Source organism: Haliaeetus albicilla, chromosome 13, assembly GCF_947461875.1.
Source record: "Haliaeetus albicilla chromosome 13, bHalAlb1.1, whole genome shotgun sequence".
Lineage (NCBI taxonomy): Eukaryota > Metazoa > Chordata > Aves > Accipitriformes > Accipitridae > Haliaeetus > Haliaeetus albicilla.
The window spans coordinates 27,526,973-27,540,681 of record NC_091495.1 but is presented as its reverse complement, the minus strand read 5'-3'; the positions used below and the strand labels follow the sequence as shown (position 1 = coordinate 27,540,681).

General features: G+C 41.8%; 1 protein-coding gene across 1 annotated transcript in view; it reads left to right on the top strand.

Annotated features, from left to right (window-relative positions):
* The window catches only part of KIF26B (kinesin family member 26B), a 315,800-nt gene extending 305,214 nt beyond the window's left edge, over positions 1–10,586 (top strand). Inside the window, exons 13-15 of the mRNA XM_069800600.1 lie at positions 872–1,074; positions 2,465–2,615; positions 4,184–10,586. Coding sequence (XP_069656701.1) covers positions 872–1,074; positions 2,465–2,615; positions 4,184–4,332 — 503 coding nt within the window. The 3' untranslated portion in view covers positions 4,333–10,586. The remainder of the gene's footprint in view (positions 1–871; positions 1,075–2,464; positions 2,616–4,183) is intronic.
* Positions 10,587–13,709: the final 3,123 nt, after the last annotated feature.

Here is a 13,709-nt window from a genome sequence, read left to right as displayed (position 1 = left end):
CCATCATACATTTTCAGCTATTGTAGTGCTCCCATCCACTGTGCTGGTATTATAAAGCAGGATGGGTGTGCACGAGCCCTGGTATTAAAGCAGACACAGTGACTAATTCTTCTGCCAGCCCATCGTTCTTGCTGCTTTCTTGCCCATCACCAGTGCTGCAGTAAGTGCATAAGTGGGAAATGTTTTAGAAGAATATTCTACTGAACAGAGACAAGGCTAGTGCAACTCCGGTGGCAACCACCAAGCTTGGGTGTACTTACTGCAGGTGTTTTGGCCCCTCTAGTTTTTTTACTGCTCTACACAGCCTACAGTGGCATTATGCAAGGGACTAGGTGGTGGTATACTGGCACTCAACTCCAGCATAGTAAAAGAACTTGGGTATCAAAGTGCTTTTTGTGCTGTGATTAAAAAAAAACAAACCCACACCTCCCCTGGAGATGGTCTATGCAGAGGCTGGCTAATGCTTGTCCTTAGGCTGTAAGAGCCAGTACCAGTAAAGAGATAGGAAGGCAAAGCTAGACCAGTTCCAACCTGCTGCTCTGGTCCTTCATTGGCATACCTGTACATACCGAGACCTGAGCAAAGGGAAGCAGGCACAAGCTCTGGAAACTTTAGGGTATGTATGCCCTCTGAGGATCAAATCCTGGAGTCAGGCACCAAAGAACATGTGAGGATCCGACTATGGTGAGTGGGTACAGCACATTGCAGCTACAGCTCACCCCAACTTCCATGGCGCCCTTGGGTTTTCGCTCCATTTTCTTCTGTGTGTAAGAAGGCTGACTATGTATAGTTTGTAGACATCTCTGCAGATGGAGCAGAAAGGAGAGGCAATAACTGTGCTAACATGAAATGGCACTTTCTGTATTCGCAGGTTCACAGAGACGGAGGCTTATTCCAGCTTTATCACTTGATACCGCTTCCCCAGCAAGGAAGCCTGCCAACAGCCCCGGGGTCCGCTGGGTGGATGGGCCCCTGCGAAGTGGGCAGAGGGGGCTGGGGGAGCCCTTTGAGATCAAAGTCTATGAGATAGATGATGTGGAGAGGCTCCAGCGGCGACGAGGTGGGGACAGCAAGGTGAGTGCAATCCATGTAATGTGTCTCCCTCCTCCTGGAGAGTGTAGGAGGGGGAATTAAGATTATGCAGTCAAAAATGTGTAGTATTGTATATGATTAGTTCAACAGGCAGCAAAACCTATTATCTCATTTAAGAGCAGTTATGACCTAAGTTATGTCTTCTTCTGCAGCAGCTAACAGACATTGGTACCTTGCATTTTTGCCCCTAGCTTACAGTTTTGGTGGTTCCTGTGCTTCAGCATCTTGTCACATATGTCTTTCAAGGCATCAGTGGTGCCTGAAGTACTTTGATGGTATTGTTTTCAGGATAGCTAATGTCTTCTCTCGAACAAAGTTGTTCCTGCCAACCTCAGGCCTCCAAATTTACTAAAAGATCAGGGAATTGTAAAGGTCAGCTCTTGAGAGGTATGGTTGAGAAGAGTATCTGAAGTTGGTGGAATAGCACCAATTTTAGAGTAGCTGTGGATGTAGACTTTATTATTATTTTAAGGCACTTTTTCTTCCTAGTCCCTTCCACTTGGTTAGGCTGTTTGTGATGTTGTTCTCTGATATGATTTTGTATGGAGAAAAACATCACTTGGTGGGGTGGGGTTTCCACTGCACTTCACCCACACAGCAGATTTGTCTACAGAGCAGAAGGCAGAATAGTGTTGAGACCTTCACACAGTCTTGGAGGAGGATAGTTCTGGTATTGGGACTGCTCCCACACTAGCGAGAGCAGCACAGCCCTCACTGTGGGCTCATTTACTGCACGTCTTGATGGCTGCCACCCCACAGAAGTCATGGGAGGCCAGGCTGGGTGTCTCCAGACAGCACTGCACCCTGTGCTGTTACTGTGCCCCATATCTTTACAGAAAATATATCTTCTTTATTAACGATTGTGAATTGCTAGAGCTTTTCATAACATATTCCTTTTGTTAAAGGATGTTTTAAATTTTATATTGCTACCAGTTCTCTTATTTTATAATATGACTACTGCATTTCTCATGCACCAAGCACAAAGATGTATTTAGGATTTTAATACAGCAAGCCATGGATTTCCTTCTCCCAAGAGCTTAGATTTTCTTAGCCAAACTTCCAGTGACAAAAACCAGAAATGTTTTGCTACAGTTAATCTGATTTCAAGATGCTGCCTGTTATTAATTATTATGGTTTATTATTAACTATCATTGCAAAGTCTTCAAAGCTCACTGATGGAAAGCATCAAACCCAAACAAAAGCAATAAAAATAAAACAGATGATGGATGATTTCATGCAGTGATTCATATACTTCCAGAGTAAATGGCTCATTGTTAGTATTATTGATTAGAAGATCATTTGACTGAATGGATCTGGCTATTTCTTCTCCTCTTCACCTATTCCTTCCCTGCTCCTTTTTCCTGGTTGGCAGGAGGTAATATGTTTCAATGCCAAGCTGAAAATCCTGGAGCATCGCCAACAGAGAATTGCTGAGGTCAAGGCCAAGTACGAGTGGTTAATGAGAGAACTGGAGGTGACCAAACAGTACCTGATGCTGGATCCTAATAAATGGCTCAGTGAATGTAAGGACGTCATTTCATTGCCTGGACTCATAGGTGCCCTTTGGTTTATTTAATGGGGGGACGGAGGGGAGCAGAAATGTTTGTTAAGAATGAGATGTGAGCTACTCTGTGTTTGTAAACTAAAATGAACTGACATATGACCTAAGGGCAACTTTTAGTTTGACTGTATTTCTATAACTAGTCGCTATAATTCTTATTAAATGTTGACAGTAGAACTGAACAATCCTTTTTTGCCTGAGAGCTGAATGTTGAAATGGTACAGCATTGTAGTGGTGAATATTGCCATTGGTAGATTAGCATTCACGCGTTTCAGTCCACAGCTCCTGAAAATGAGATATTTTTTTTTTGGCCTCAGATCACTCAGACATACGAGCAATATTATAAATCTGTTCTTCTACCACAAAATAACACTGTGGAGCAAACTTGTCCCTTGGCACCAGTGGGCTTACATGAGAAATGAATTTGGCCCATTTGTTATAACTATAGATGTGTAAAGTTCAGAGAGCTTAAAGGGCATTCACATTCAAATGATAAAGAACCTGAACACCTCAAAGGAAAAAAGATAAAGAGTACTGCACTAATGCTACAACAATTTTTAGTATTAGTAATCAGATGAGTTCATGTCAAAGAGTTCTAGAAAAAAAATATATTTTCAATCTATTTGGGATAATTGCAAGTGATAAAAGGAGGTCGGCTGGTGTGTTCTCTTAGAGCATCCTAACTCTTCCTTTGACAGCTGCCATAAGTTAGCACTAGATTGGTACACCCTGCAAAACAACCACAGTGTATGTTTCAGGAATGCTATTAAGGAAGAGAGGTAGAAAGGACAGATTTAAAGAGAGCAGAGAATTTGCCATACATTGCCGTCCGCTTACTGTGTGATGCCTTTGCTTCTGATTCCAGTGTGATAAATGCAGAAAGCCTCAAGGACAGCAGAGACCTCAGGGACCAGATAAGATGGGAAGTGCTGGCTCAGCCAACGTATCTCACGCTCAGCTTCCATGGAAGCTGCTGCCAGCTGGTCTCTGGCAGCTATGGGCACCTATGTTGGAATAGTTGATGTGTACGCCTTCCCTTGCCACTCTTGAGAGGTCTAGTGAGAATCACATGGAATAGGGAGAGGTGTGAGGAGCAAGGAGATTGGAGGTTGGTTTCTAACTCCGAGTTCTGAATTCAGCAAAGGACTTGTCCTTCCAGGGCACAGCACCTATTTAAATCTCTTTCTGGTCAGCAGAATGTGTGAGAGTCAGTACACGCTTAGCATTCAACATTTGCTTAACAGTGTTGGAGTGCGACAAAAGGCACCTGCAGTTCTGGAGAGGATGGCAGATCATATCACTCAAAAAAGCATCCAATGCAATCTTAACAGAATTTTTCACTATCAGCAAGCAGCTGTGCCATTTTAATAGCCTTTAAACAGAAAAGGCAACTTTTAATTACAACGGCAAGCCAGAGATAATGTTCTATACGGTACTGATGGGTTTGAAGACTTGAATTACTCTGTCTCTCCCACCAACCAGCACTGGGTTTTATCTGCTTTTCCTATCCGTGTCTTTTCTTTCCCACAGTTGATCTGGAGCAGGTATTTGAGCTGGATTCTCTGGAATACCTGGAGGCCCTGGAGTGTGTGACTGAGCGTTTGGAAAACCGTGTCAACTTCTGCAAGGCCCATCTCATGATGATCACCTGTTTTGACATCACCTCTAGACACCGATAAAGTATGAACCTCAAGAGAATTTCAATGCGCATCTCTGCCATCCTCCTTTTCCCTTCTGAACAGCATCCCAAAGACAACAGAATGAGGATGAAGGTTGGAGTCAAGTCTCAACTGTGTGTATGAGAGATTTGCTATACTATACAGAAGAGTAGTATTAAAAAAAACAGGACGAGCATGAAAAATGGAGATATAAGGTTGTTGATTCTCTTAGCCTAAAAGAGCACTTTGAGGAACCTTTAAGGACATGTCTGTAAATAAGAACTGCTGGCAGAAGACACTTCTTTCCCTGCATTAGCTGAGGGAGGAGGAAAGGTGGTTGTAGGACTTCCATTGAGAGGTTCATTAAAAGAAAACCTATCCAGAAAAACTGTTTAAGTGCCTTGCAAATCTTTATTATCCAAACATTTATGTTCATACTTTATTGTGTACAGATGGTGCTAGTCAAGAAAAGAAAAAGGAAAAAAACAAACACACTTTTGAAATGTATTTACAGCTTGTTTTTCTCTTGGTGTTTTCAGACTTGCTGTTTCTAAGTAACTTGTGTTTGTAGAGATCTTTCCTAATCAGTACAACATATGAATAAATGTTAACTGTCTTTTCTTGTTACCAGAGTAAGGCCACTCAAAGAGAAATTCAGCTTTCCCAGATCACACAAAAAATATTTCTAGCAGTGAGTAAGGTTTGCTTATATGTTTTTCTGTACTATCTTACATGCTGGAGGATACAGTAATTTTCTCAGCCTGTAGGTTCTGCAATGTATGAGAGAGGAGAGGTGACATTACTGTGAAGTACATATCACTTCCATTTGATCCAACCCCTATAACCTGTTTTCTTTTTCATGTATTTTTAGCTTCATACTGGCTAGAGTTATGGATGAGGAGGCACTTCTGTCCTAACCCTTTTCTCTGGTGCTAATAACTTCTGGAAAATTACTCTTTAGACTGAGGGCTCCCATGCTTATCAGTCCAGAAATGAGTGATTTATTCTGTCTTTCTTTCTTGAGACTATGACTGATAAAATTTAGCTTCACCTCTTTTTGACATATACCACTGCAAAACATGTTTTGGCAGCTTTTGGTCCCTGGCCCAGTCTGTCCATAGTCACAGATGTACCTGAGGATTGCAGGCTCTGCTCAGCTCAGTGTGTCTGGAAATAAACAGAAGTCATGAATGAGTGGATACAGCACTTCAAGCATGTTGGCTATAGCATTTTCCTTATCAACTCTCCAGTACTGAAGCCATGGCAAAATTCACATTGACATCAAAAGGACAAGGGTCTGCGCCTCAATGCACATTCAAATGTTCTACTTGTTTGCCTCTTTATCTACAAAACAGTATGTGGGAAGGAACATCCTTTGTGTTTCTTAAAGAAATGTGCAAAATCTGCATTTTAATTACATATGGGCATGAACAATTATTTTCTTGAATTACGTTTCTTCTTCTTCTATATTGAAATAAGCCCATTCATAAAAATCCCTCTCACATACACTTGTGCTACCCTCCTGTTGCTTGTGAGAAAATAAGAGCATCATTTAACCTATACTCAATATGCATCAATTTACTGCTGTACTTAAATGCATCTCTTCTTTCACCTGCACCACCATATTAATGCCATCTTACAATATCCCAAGCAGCAAGTCCCAATGGAAAAATAACCCTACAAAAATACTGATAGATTTTCTAGTGGTTAGCTGCAAAAAATCCCCTTTTAAAAAAAAAAAAAAAAGATAGAAATAGAATTTATGTAGTTTTATTTTCTTTTAATACTCTACAACTTGTAATAACAAATCTCATTCATTCTATTAGCCTTGCCACTGGATTTTGTAGAAGATCCTTCTTACATGCTATAGGATTACTTGGAGGGAAAAAAGGTCCCGTATGAAAGTTGCTTTCTAGTCTGTTCCACAGCATTTTCCTATCATGAAGCTCATATTCCAAGTAAGTATTAAGGACATAGGTCTGATCTCTCTCCTCTTCTTTCTCCAGGCAAAAAAAAAACCTCTGAAAAAAAACCCCAAACAATCTAGCTTTGTTTCTCTCTGTAATTATTTCAGTAGCACTTCTTACATATTGGTTCTGTTGAGGCCATCTTTTCTCCGCAGAGCTCCATGAATTCAGTACAGCTCTACAGAGCCATGGGACTCTCCCCTGCAGTTTTGTGCTGGATGAAGACCTAGCACCCTTGGGATATGGAGTGCATCTCTCTTTATGGGCGTAGTCCCACAGAGCCCCAGACGCATGCTGCCAGGTCACCTACACACAGGAGAGAGACTTTCATAGCCAGCTCCCATCTCTCACACCCCTGCATCCCCAGGCAGGCGTGTACCGCTCTCACCTGTGACACTGCGCTAAGCCTGTCTCCCAGGCTGTGTCCCCACATTCAAGGAAGAACACCTCCCCCCCCCCTTCAAGTTGTGCACATGAAATTAAATATTGCCTTCTTTAAGCTTAAGCATTTCTGAAAATGCATTTGCTGGGGGGTGGTCATTGAGTAATGGGGACATGTTGTCCTTCCTCTGCTGAAAACAAGCAGCCCAAAATGGGCATGTTGGGCTCCCTGGGGACCTGCAGTGAGATGGTATATGGCAAGCGGAATGGTAAAACTAAACATACACTTGATAGAAGGAAAGTGAAATCCTAGCAAATGGTGCATGCACAGAATGCATTATTAACAAGAGATGCCCTCTCACATAGTCTGGGACTTAGACAAAAGTCATGATGTTCCTATAAATCAAGTGGACACATTTCAGAGCTATTGTAAAATATCTATTATGTGTAATATTCCTCAGCATCATTAACTCAATTATTCATTGTGTCTAGATTTGGTACCTCTGTAGATGAGGAAGCATAGCAAAAAGTTCTTATCTCTAGCCATTATTTTAAACAGTAAGAGCATATGTTTGCCTTGTTTATCCCAATGGACCAAAACTGATTCTTGAAATCAAATGGATTATGCCAAGGATGAATTTGGCATACTGCAAATTATGTACTAACTGAGCAGAATCACAGTCCTTACAATTATTTTATTTCTGAGGATTTAGAGTATCCATTAGCACTCCCATCATATACTATTATTCATATCCTAAAATCCATACTCATCTCTTTTTTGACTTTGTGTCAGTACATTTCAGAATGTGCCCCTATATTTTAGGAGTTGTGGTGGCTTAATGCGTAAAAGGGAAGGAAAATTTGTGGAGATTTGGCATCTATGAAATGTTTTCTTGTTGAAAATAGCTTTTTACTTCAGAATTTATATTATTATACTTCAAATATCTTCAAAAGAGAAAATTAAAAGCATCAGGACCTTATTATGAAATTGATCTTAGTCTACGGTAGCCAGCATTTTACAGAAAATCCATAAACTTCTGCAAGTCATCCAGGAAGTTCCACTCTAAGCAATTGCCAGCGTAATGCTGTTTTTATGCTGATTTTTTTAAAAGGCATCAAGTTGCCCAAAATACACAAGAGCAACGTGAATGTAATGCTGAATCATTTGCATATTCAGAAATCAATCTTATTTATTTCCCTGGGACAGCTTTAGTAGGAAACATGTTAATGTAATTAGATTTGAAGGTTAATTCTTTGTTCACACGCGTAACAGGAGATCACAGTTCTTCATTGTCGGGTTGTGTAATGGCTGCAGAATACCACCACTGCTCCGCATCCCCACTGCTGTGCTCAGGCATGGGCAGCTGGGGGACAGTTTGGGCCCTCATTCTGAGAACTGCTCATCTTGGCATATGTGAACCTTATTTATACAAGGGACTGAACTTGCTTTATTGCCACAAATTCAAGTGAGACCTTAGACTAGAGAATTTGGCTGCGATCTGGATTCAGACATCCCACGGGTCTGTGTGAGCTCTCAGAGTGGGCAGAAAGCCACGCTCGCACACCTGCTGACACTGGGTGCTGGGTCACGTTGTATCCTAGAAGGTGTGGGAGATGCCTAATTCCTGGTGCGTTTGTCATAACAACACGTGTCTTTTTTCCTGCCATGCATGCCATGTATTTGCCTCAAAACAATTCCTTGTCAATTCATTCAGATCTAAGTATTCTGAAATACTGTTTCACAGAAAGGCAAGGAAGCAAACCGATACTTGGGCTCTCCTTTCTTAGGTCTTTACTGGGCCTGTTCTCATCTCACCTGCACTGGTATAACTGAGGCACAATTGCATTAAGAGTCAGGAGAGTTATAGCAGAGTAGTGAGGGCATCAACATCACTCCCCCTTCCTCCTCCAAGGAGTACCTGTAAAACTTCTTGCACTCACCAGGATGAAGCTGACTTATGCCACACTATAGGGAAAACTTATGCTTGAAACACTTCTGAAAGCTGCTTTTAAAGGTCCTTTCTTCCACATGTTCTTCAGCCTACAAAGCCAAGTTGCTGCAGTTCCCATGTAGAGGCTGTCATTGAAATGTTAAAGCCTGTAAAAGTAATCCAAATGAACTACTCTATATTTCAGGGTGTCATGAATTTAAGGCAAGATATTTTACAATCATCCTGTTAAATGCAACAATTTCTGCATATGCATGAGGCATACAGCATAGTTACATCAACTGAAAGCCTGGACTCTCAGCTGCCTATGAGATAAAGCTTTCTGTCTAGTCCTAGTAGCTGTAAAATTGTAACTTGAAGCTTCTGCATTGCAGAAGCAAATATGATTCTCATAAAACCAGAGGTTGAGCAACCCTCTGATGCCAGTTCATATGGGAGGGACGATTGCACAGCATCAGGGATGTACCAGCTCACCACAGAGATCAAAGCATTCGTATCACTAAATACTGATAGGAGTGGATGATGACTCTACAGAGAGGCACTGTTTCTCAAATCCACTGATGGATGACATACTTTGCTTAATCCTGATGTCCTCATGGTCTTTTGTTTTGTTACTCCATAGGCTTTTGCACTGGCGACACGCAGCAGTTTTTGGAGACGCAAGGCTGGCCATTGCTAGCTATCGCAAGATTTGAAACAGGTTTCCAAATAACTATGGCAAACAAGACTGTGAATGATTTGTCAGTGCAAAGTTAATAATCTCTATCTCTTGCATTTATTGTGCGCTCATCCCAGGGTTATCTGAGCTTCCATACCTGCTCTTGGACATAATAAACCATTTTATTATTGTCTTTATCTTTTCTTCTTTCTCCTTCTCAAGCAAGCTTTAAAAAAAAAGAAATATCAGTTTCCCTCGAAAATGTAGCACCCTTATCCTAACCCCGTTGAAGTCAGTATGGATTTTGCCACCAGCTTCACAGACTGCAGACTTGTGCTCACTTATGCAACATTTTGAAGCTCACAAAGAGCATGATGATTCTGCAAAGAATGGAGGTGCTGAAAGTGAAATAGTAGCATTCGTCTATAATATTTCAAACCACCTTCAAATAGGACAGGAAATAAAACACAACCAAAACCATCTTACTTTGAGTGGTCCTACTTAAGTATTGAGCAAAATTTATAATAATGGTAATAAATTGGTGCTTGAGGCAGTTTCAGCTATATTACATATTCTCTCTATAATATAGATATGGATGTATTCACCTTCTATATTGTATATGTATGTGTGTGAGTATTTACATATAGCACACATACATATATGTTTTATGTATGCATAGATACTAACTTTTCTAAGTTTTACTTCTTTCCCTCCCATAGCTGAAACTGCTGGTTACTAACATTCACATCATATTCTATGTATGAAGGATATAATTTATTTGTAAACTCAGGATGTTCTTGTTTTATAGAGTTGCTTGTATTTTATAATTTATTTACACATCATGGTTGGAAATGCTTATCTAAGTGCTATGCATTGAAGTGTATGTTTGCTAAGTCCATTTCACGCTGTCCGTGGCTATGTTCTTTCTCATTATAACAGTGGTATAAAATAGAGCTAAGGAGAAGACAAACTGATAGATACAGAAATTACACTGGTCCCACCAGTGGGTAATTCCAGAAGAGGATGTATCAGTAGTAGATATATATATATTTTATCAACTAAATTTTATGGAAAAAAAAAAAAAAGAAGAAGAAAGAACAGCATGAGGACAAGTTCAAAATGTGGAAAGTCACAGCCATTTCCAAGTTGGTCAACAAATGCATTGAGCCTTTTGCCATTAAAATTGTAAAGTTTATTGTTTGCTGGCTAAAAAATATCCCTTTTGTGGTATCTGAGGTGTGAAACATTGTCAAAAATATGATGTCTGGAAAAAAAATCAAACTATAGTGGCATTAAATGTTTACTTTTATCTTACCAATATATCTGCCTCCTCCTCCTGACTATTTCACTTTGGATGAGAGCATTTATGAAATGGTAGAGAAGAAGATGCTTTTGACCCACAAGAGGATGTACTATTATAATAGTGGGAATGAGCAAGACCAAACCTGAAAGTAAAACAACTGAAGGGGTTCTACCAAGCAAGTATTGCTGAGATCCAAATTCACCAGACAACAACAATAAGGAATTGCAGGGTTTGATAGCAATGCCAGGAACATTTCAACCAAGAACAGCACCATTAACGTCTCCTCTGCTGGTGTCCAGAAACAGAAACAAAACACGGTCACAGAGCCTGAATTGGTCAGGCTTTTACATAAGCTGGATATGCATACATGTCTCCGCGTATCAGCAGGGATTGCTCCATCTGCATCTGTGAGCAAGGGAAAAATCTGAGACCAAACATGATAAAAATGTGTTCTTTTTTTAGCATCTCTGGCAACTGTGTCAGATTTCCCTTGGCCACTGTGCAGGCATATAACACATTGTCAGAGTAATAAAAAAGAGTTTGTGTCCATTACTTAAGACATGCCTCTCTCTCAGAGGGGCAGTGGTGGCAGGTTCAGCTGGCCCCTGAACTTCTGCTAAGGTGTGTTCAGTATCTGCTTGCCTTTTGCTCAGATTTTTTGGTGTTCCCTGTTGATAATTTTAAAAGAGTGCCTCACTTGCAGAGCCAGATGTGAATTAGCTCTCTGGGCAAATCTCAAGTGCCCACTAACACTTGAGTAAGCTGTGACACTGTGCTCTTCCCATTGGAAGAAAACAAGTCTTATTTCTTGTGGGGAAGAGAAAAAAGGAAACTATTTAAAACTTCCTTTAAGACACATCATATGCTAATAGATGATTCCCTCATATTCCCTACTTTAGGAGGGACATATTAGCATGCTAAGCATCTAAATATTTGGTTGACAGTTTGGTGAGCATTTAAAATAGCCCTTTCTTCTATCTTGTTATTATACGAGCTCGGTGGCAGAGCTAGCAGTCACAGTGGCAGGGGATGCAGTCATTTATGGTGACCAGCTCTTCCAAACAAAAAATATTGAGGTAGCTATAGAGGCAAAGGCTGGCACTTAATGAGGTGGTGTGGTGGAGGGGAGGAGGGAGTTTCTCCTTTCTCCTTTTCCAGCAGCAAAACCTATGACTCCAGTATTACCTTAGCTGTTGCCCCTGGGCCAGTGAATTTGCATGCTGGTGCCTCTCCACAGTAGCTGTAAATGAAGATAAACAGCCATTTCTTTCATCTGTGGGCTGCTCAGAATAGCTCTGATTTGCTCTAAAGAGCTAAAAGGCTTATTGCCTATTTTTGAGGTAATTTATCTTCATTGCTGTTATCATGCCGCCACATCAGTATTAAAGAGCCCGAAGTGCCTTACAGTCACAAAAACAGAGAAAATGGGCTAGCACAAGTCCTAGACTTTGTCTAAGGCAGAACTGATGGTGAGGAGCTCTATATGAGCTGAAAACAAAATCAATTCACTCTTGGTCAGTTCTGAAGCCTTACAGACCTCAACGCTACACACCTCCAGGTTGGGGCAAGACTGCCAGCAAAGGTTTCAGGCACGGAGCTAGAGTGGGGGCTCGCACGGCTGGTGTCCTTATGAGGCCTGCTTGAAATTGTTTGCACCTCTTGTAAAATAATTCCCTAGCCATGACCAAGTCTTAACTTGTCTTTAAAACCAATAACTTGCCAGTCTAAAAATCAGGAGAGGGTTCAGTGTGGAAACCTGACAGACCCCATCTCCTAATGTTTATTTCCTCTAGAAAAAGGCCATCTGTGAGTGGATTTTGTGTTTTATGATATCCGTTAGTATTCTTGACAGTTGGCCAATCTGGCAGTTTTGGAGGCTGACATCTGCTATTTAACCACTGAGCAACACTGTACTGGCTGTGACCACACGAGCTCTACATTGCTCGAAGACTGCTTTTATAACCTCCAAAAACAAGGAGGTAGCTTGGAGATCCTATCCACTCTCCCTTCAAGAACAACCCTGGCAATTGCTGATCTGGGAAAAGCTCTAAGATGGCCAAAAATGGTCCATCCCCAATGGATGCTTGTCTAGGGAAAAGACCTGCATTCATTTTCATACGTGTTTACATGTGTCTCTTCTGTGGACGCTCATTGCACAGGTTTGGCACCCACGCTTTGTGTCAGATTGTGGGTTTCGTGCCAACCAACTGGCAGCCAAACGTATGCAGCTGTGCGTGTTTGGTGCACATCCATATTCCCATTTCTATCTCCTAGAGACCCAAGCGCAGCCAGACATGTGGGTGCGGTGTGTGGGACTTGGGGCTTGCTGCAGAGAAGGAGTCCCACACCTCCAGTGATGGAGGAGGTCACTCACTTTAAAAGGAGCAGGGACTGTCCTTGTCCCTGTCTCATCCCTGCTCAGCTTCATTCTCTGAATGACGGGAAACCAGGGAGATGGGAGAAAACCTGACATTTTCCTGTATTTAGTCAAAAGATGAATTGCTCATTGCAGTTACAATAAAGCAGGGGCGGGGTGGGGGCGGGGAGCACACAAGCCATCCTGCTTGCTGGGCTGTGCTCTGCAGACTCTTCCTCACCAGTGCCATTGGATGCTCTGTGCTGCTCAGCAGGGCCCCTTGCAAACGGCACCTTGGGGCTTGCCTGAAAGAAGAGCACCCAGTGGTGCTGAAGGCGTAGCAGTGCTTTTACCCACCTAGCCTTTCAGTGCCCGTCCATGCATAGTGGCCCAGCTCGTTCCCATCTCTGTGCTTTAGCTGGATGCCCAGGGACACACCTATGAAAAGAGTGATGGCAGCTGTGGGAAGATTCACAGCCCTGTTTTTATTAAAGAGCAAGCTGCCTGTTCCTAAACCATATTTGATGGAAACCTCACAATACCCAGCAAGTGGCACCACGGGAGCCAAGCAAGACACCGTAAACATAATTTTCTCCTAATTTCCAAGGACAATGGAAGGCATGGCAATTATGCGAATAATGAGAAAACAGTTCGGCTCCTCATGCTGCCCCGGGGGGCTGGCATAGCTGGGACTCACGCCTGCCCTGAGTTTCCAGAGGCTCAAAGAACATTTCTGAAGGTTATATGTAAAGCCATTAAGATGCTGTGAAATCCACAGAAAAGC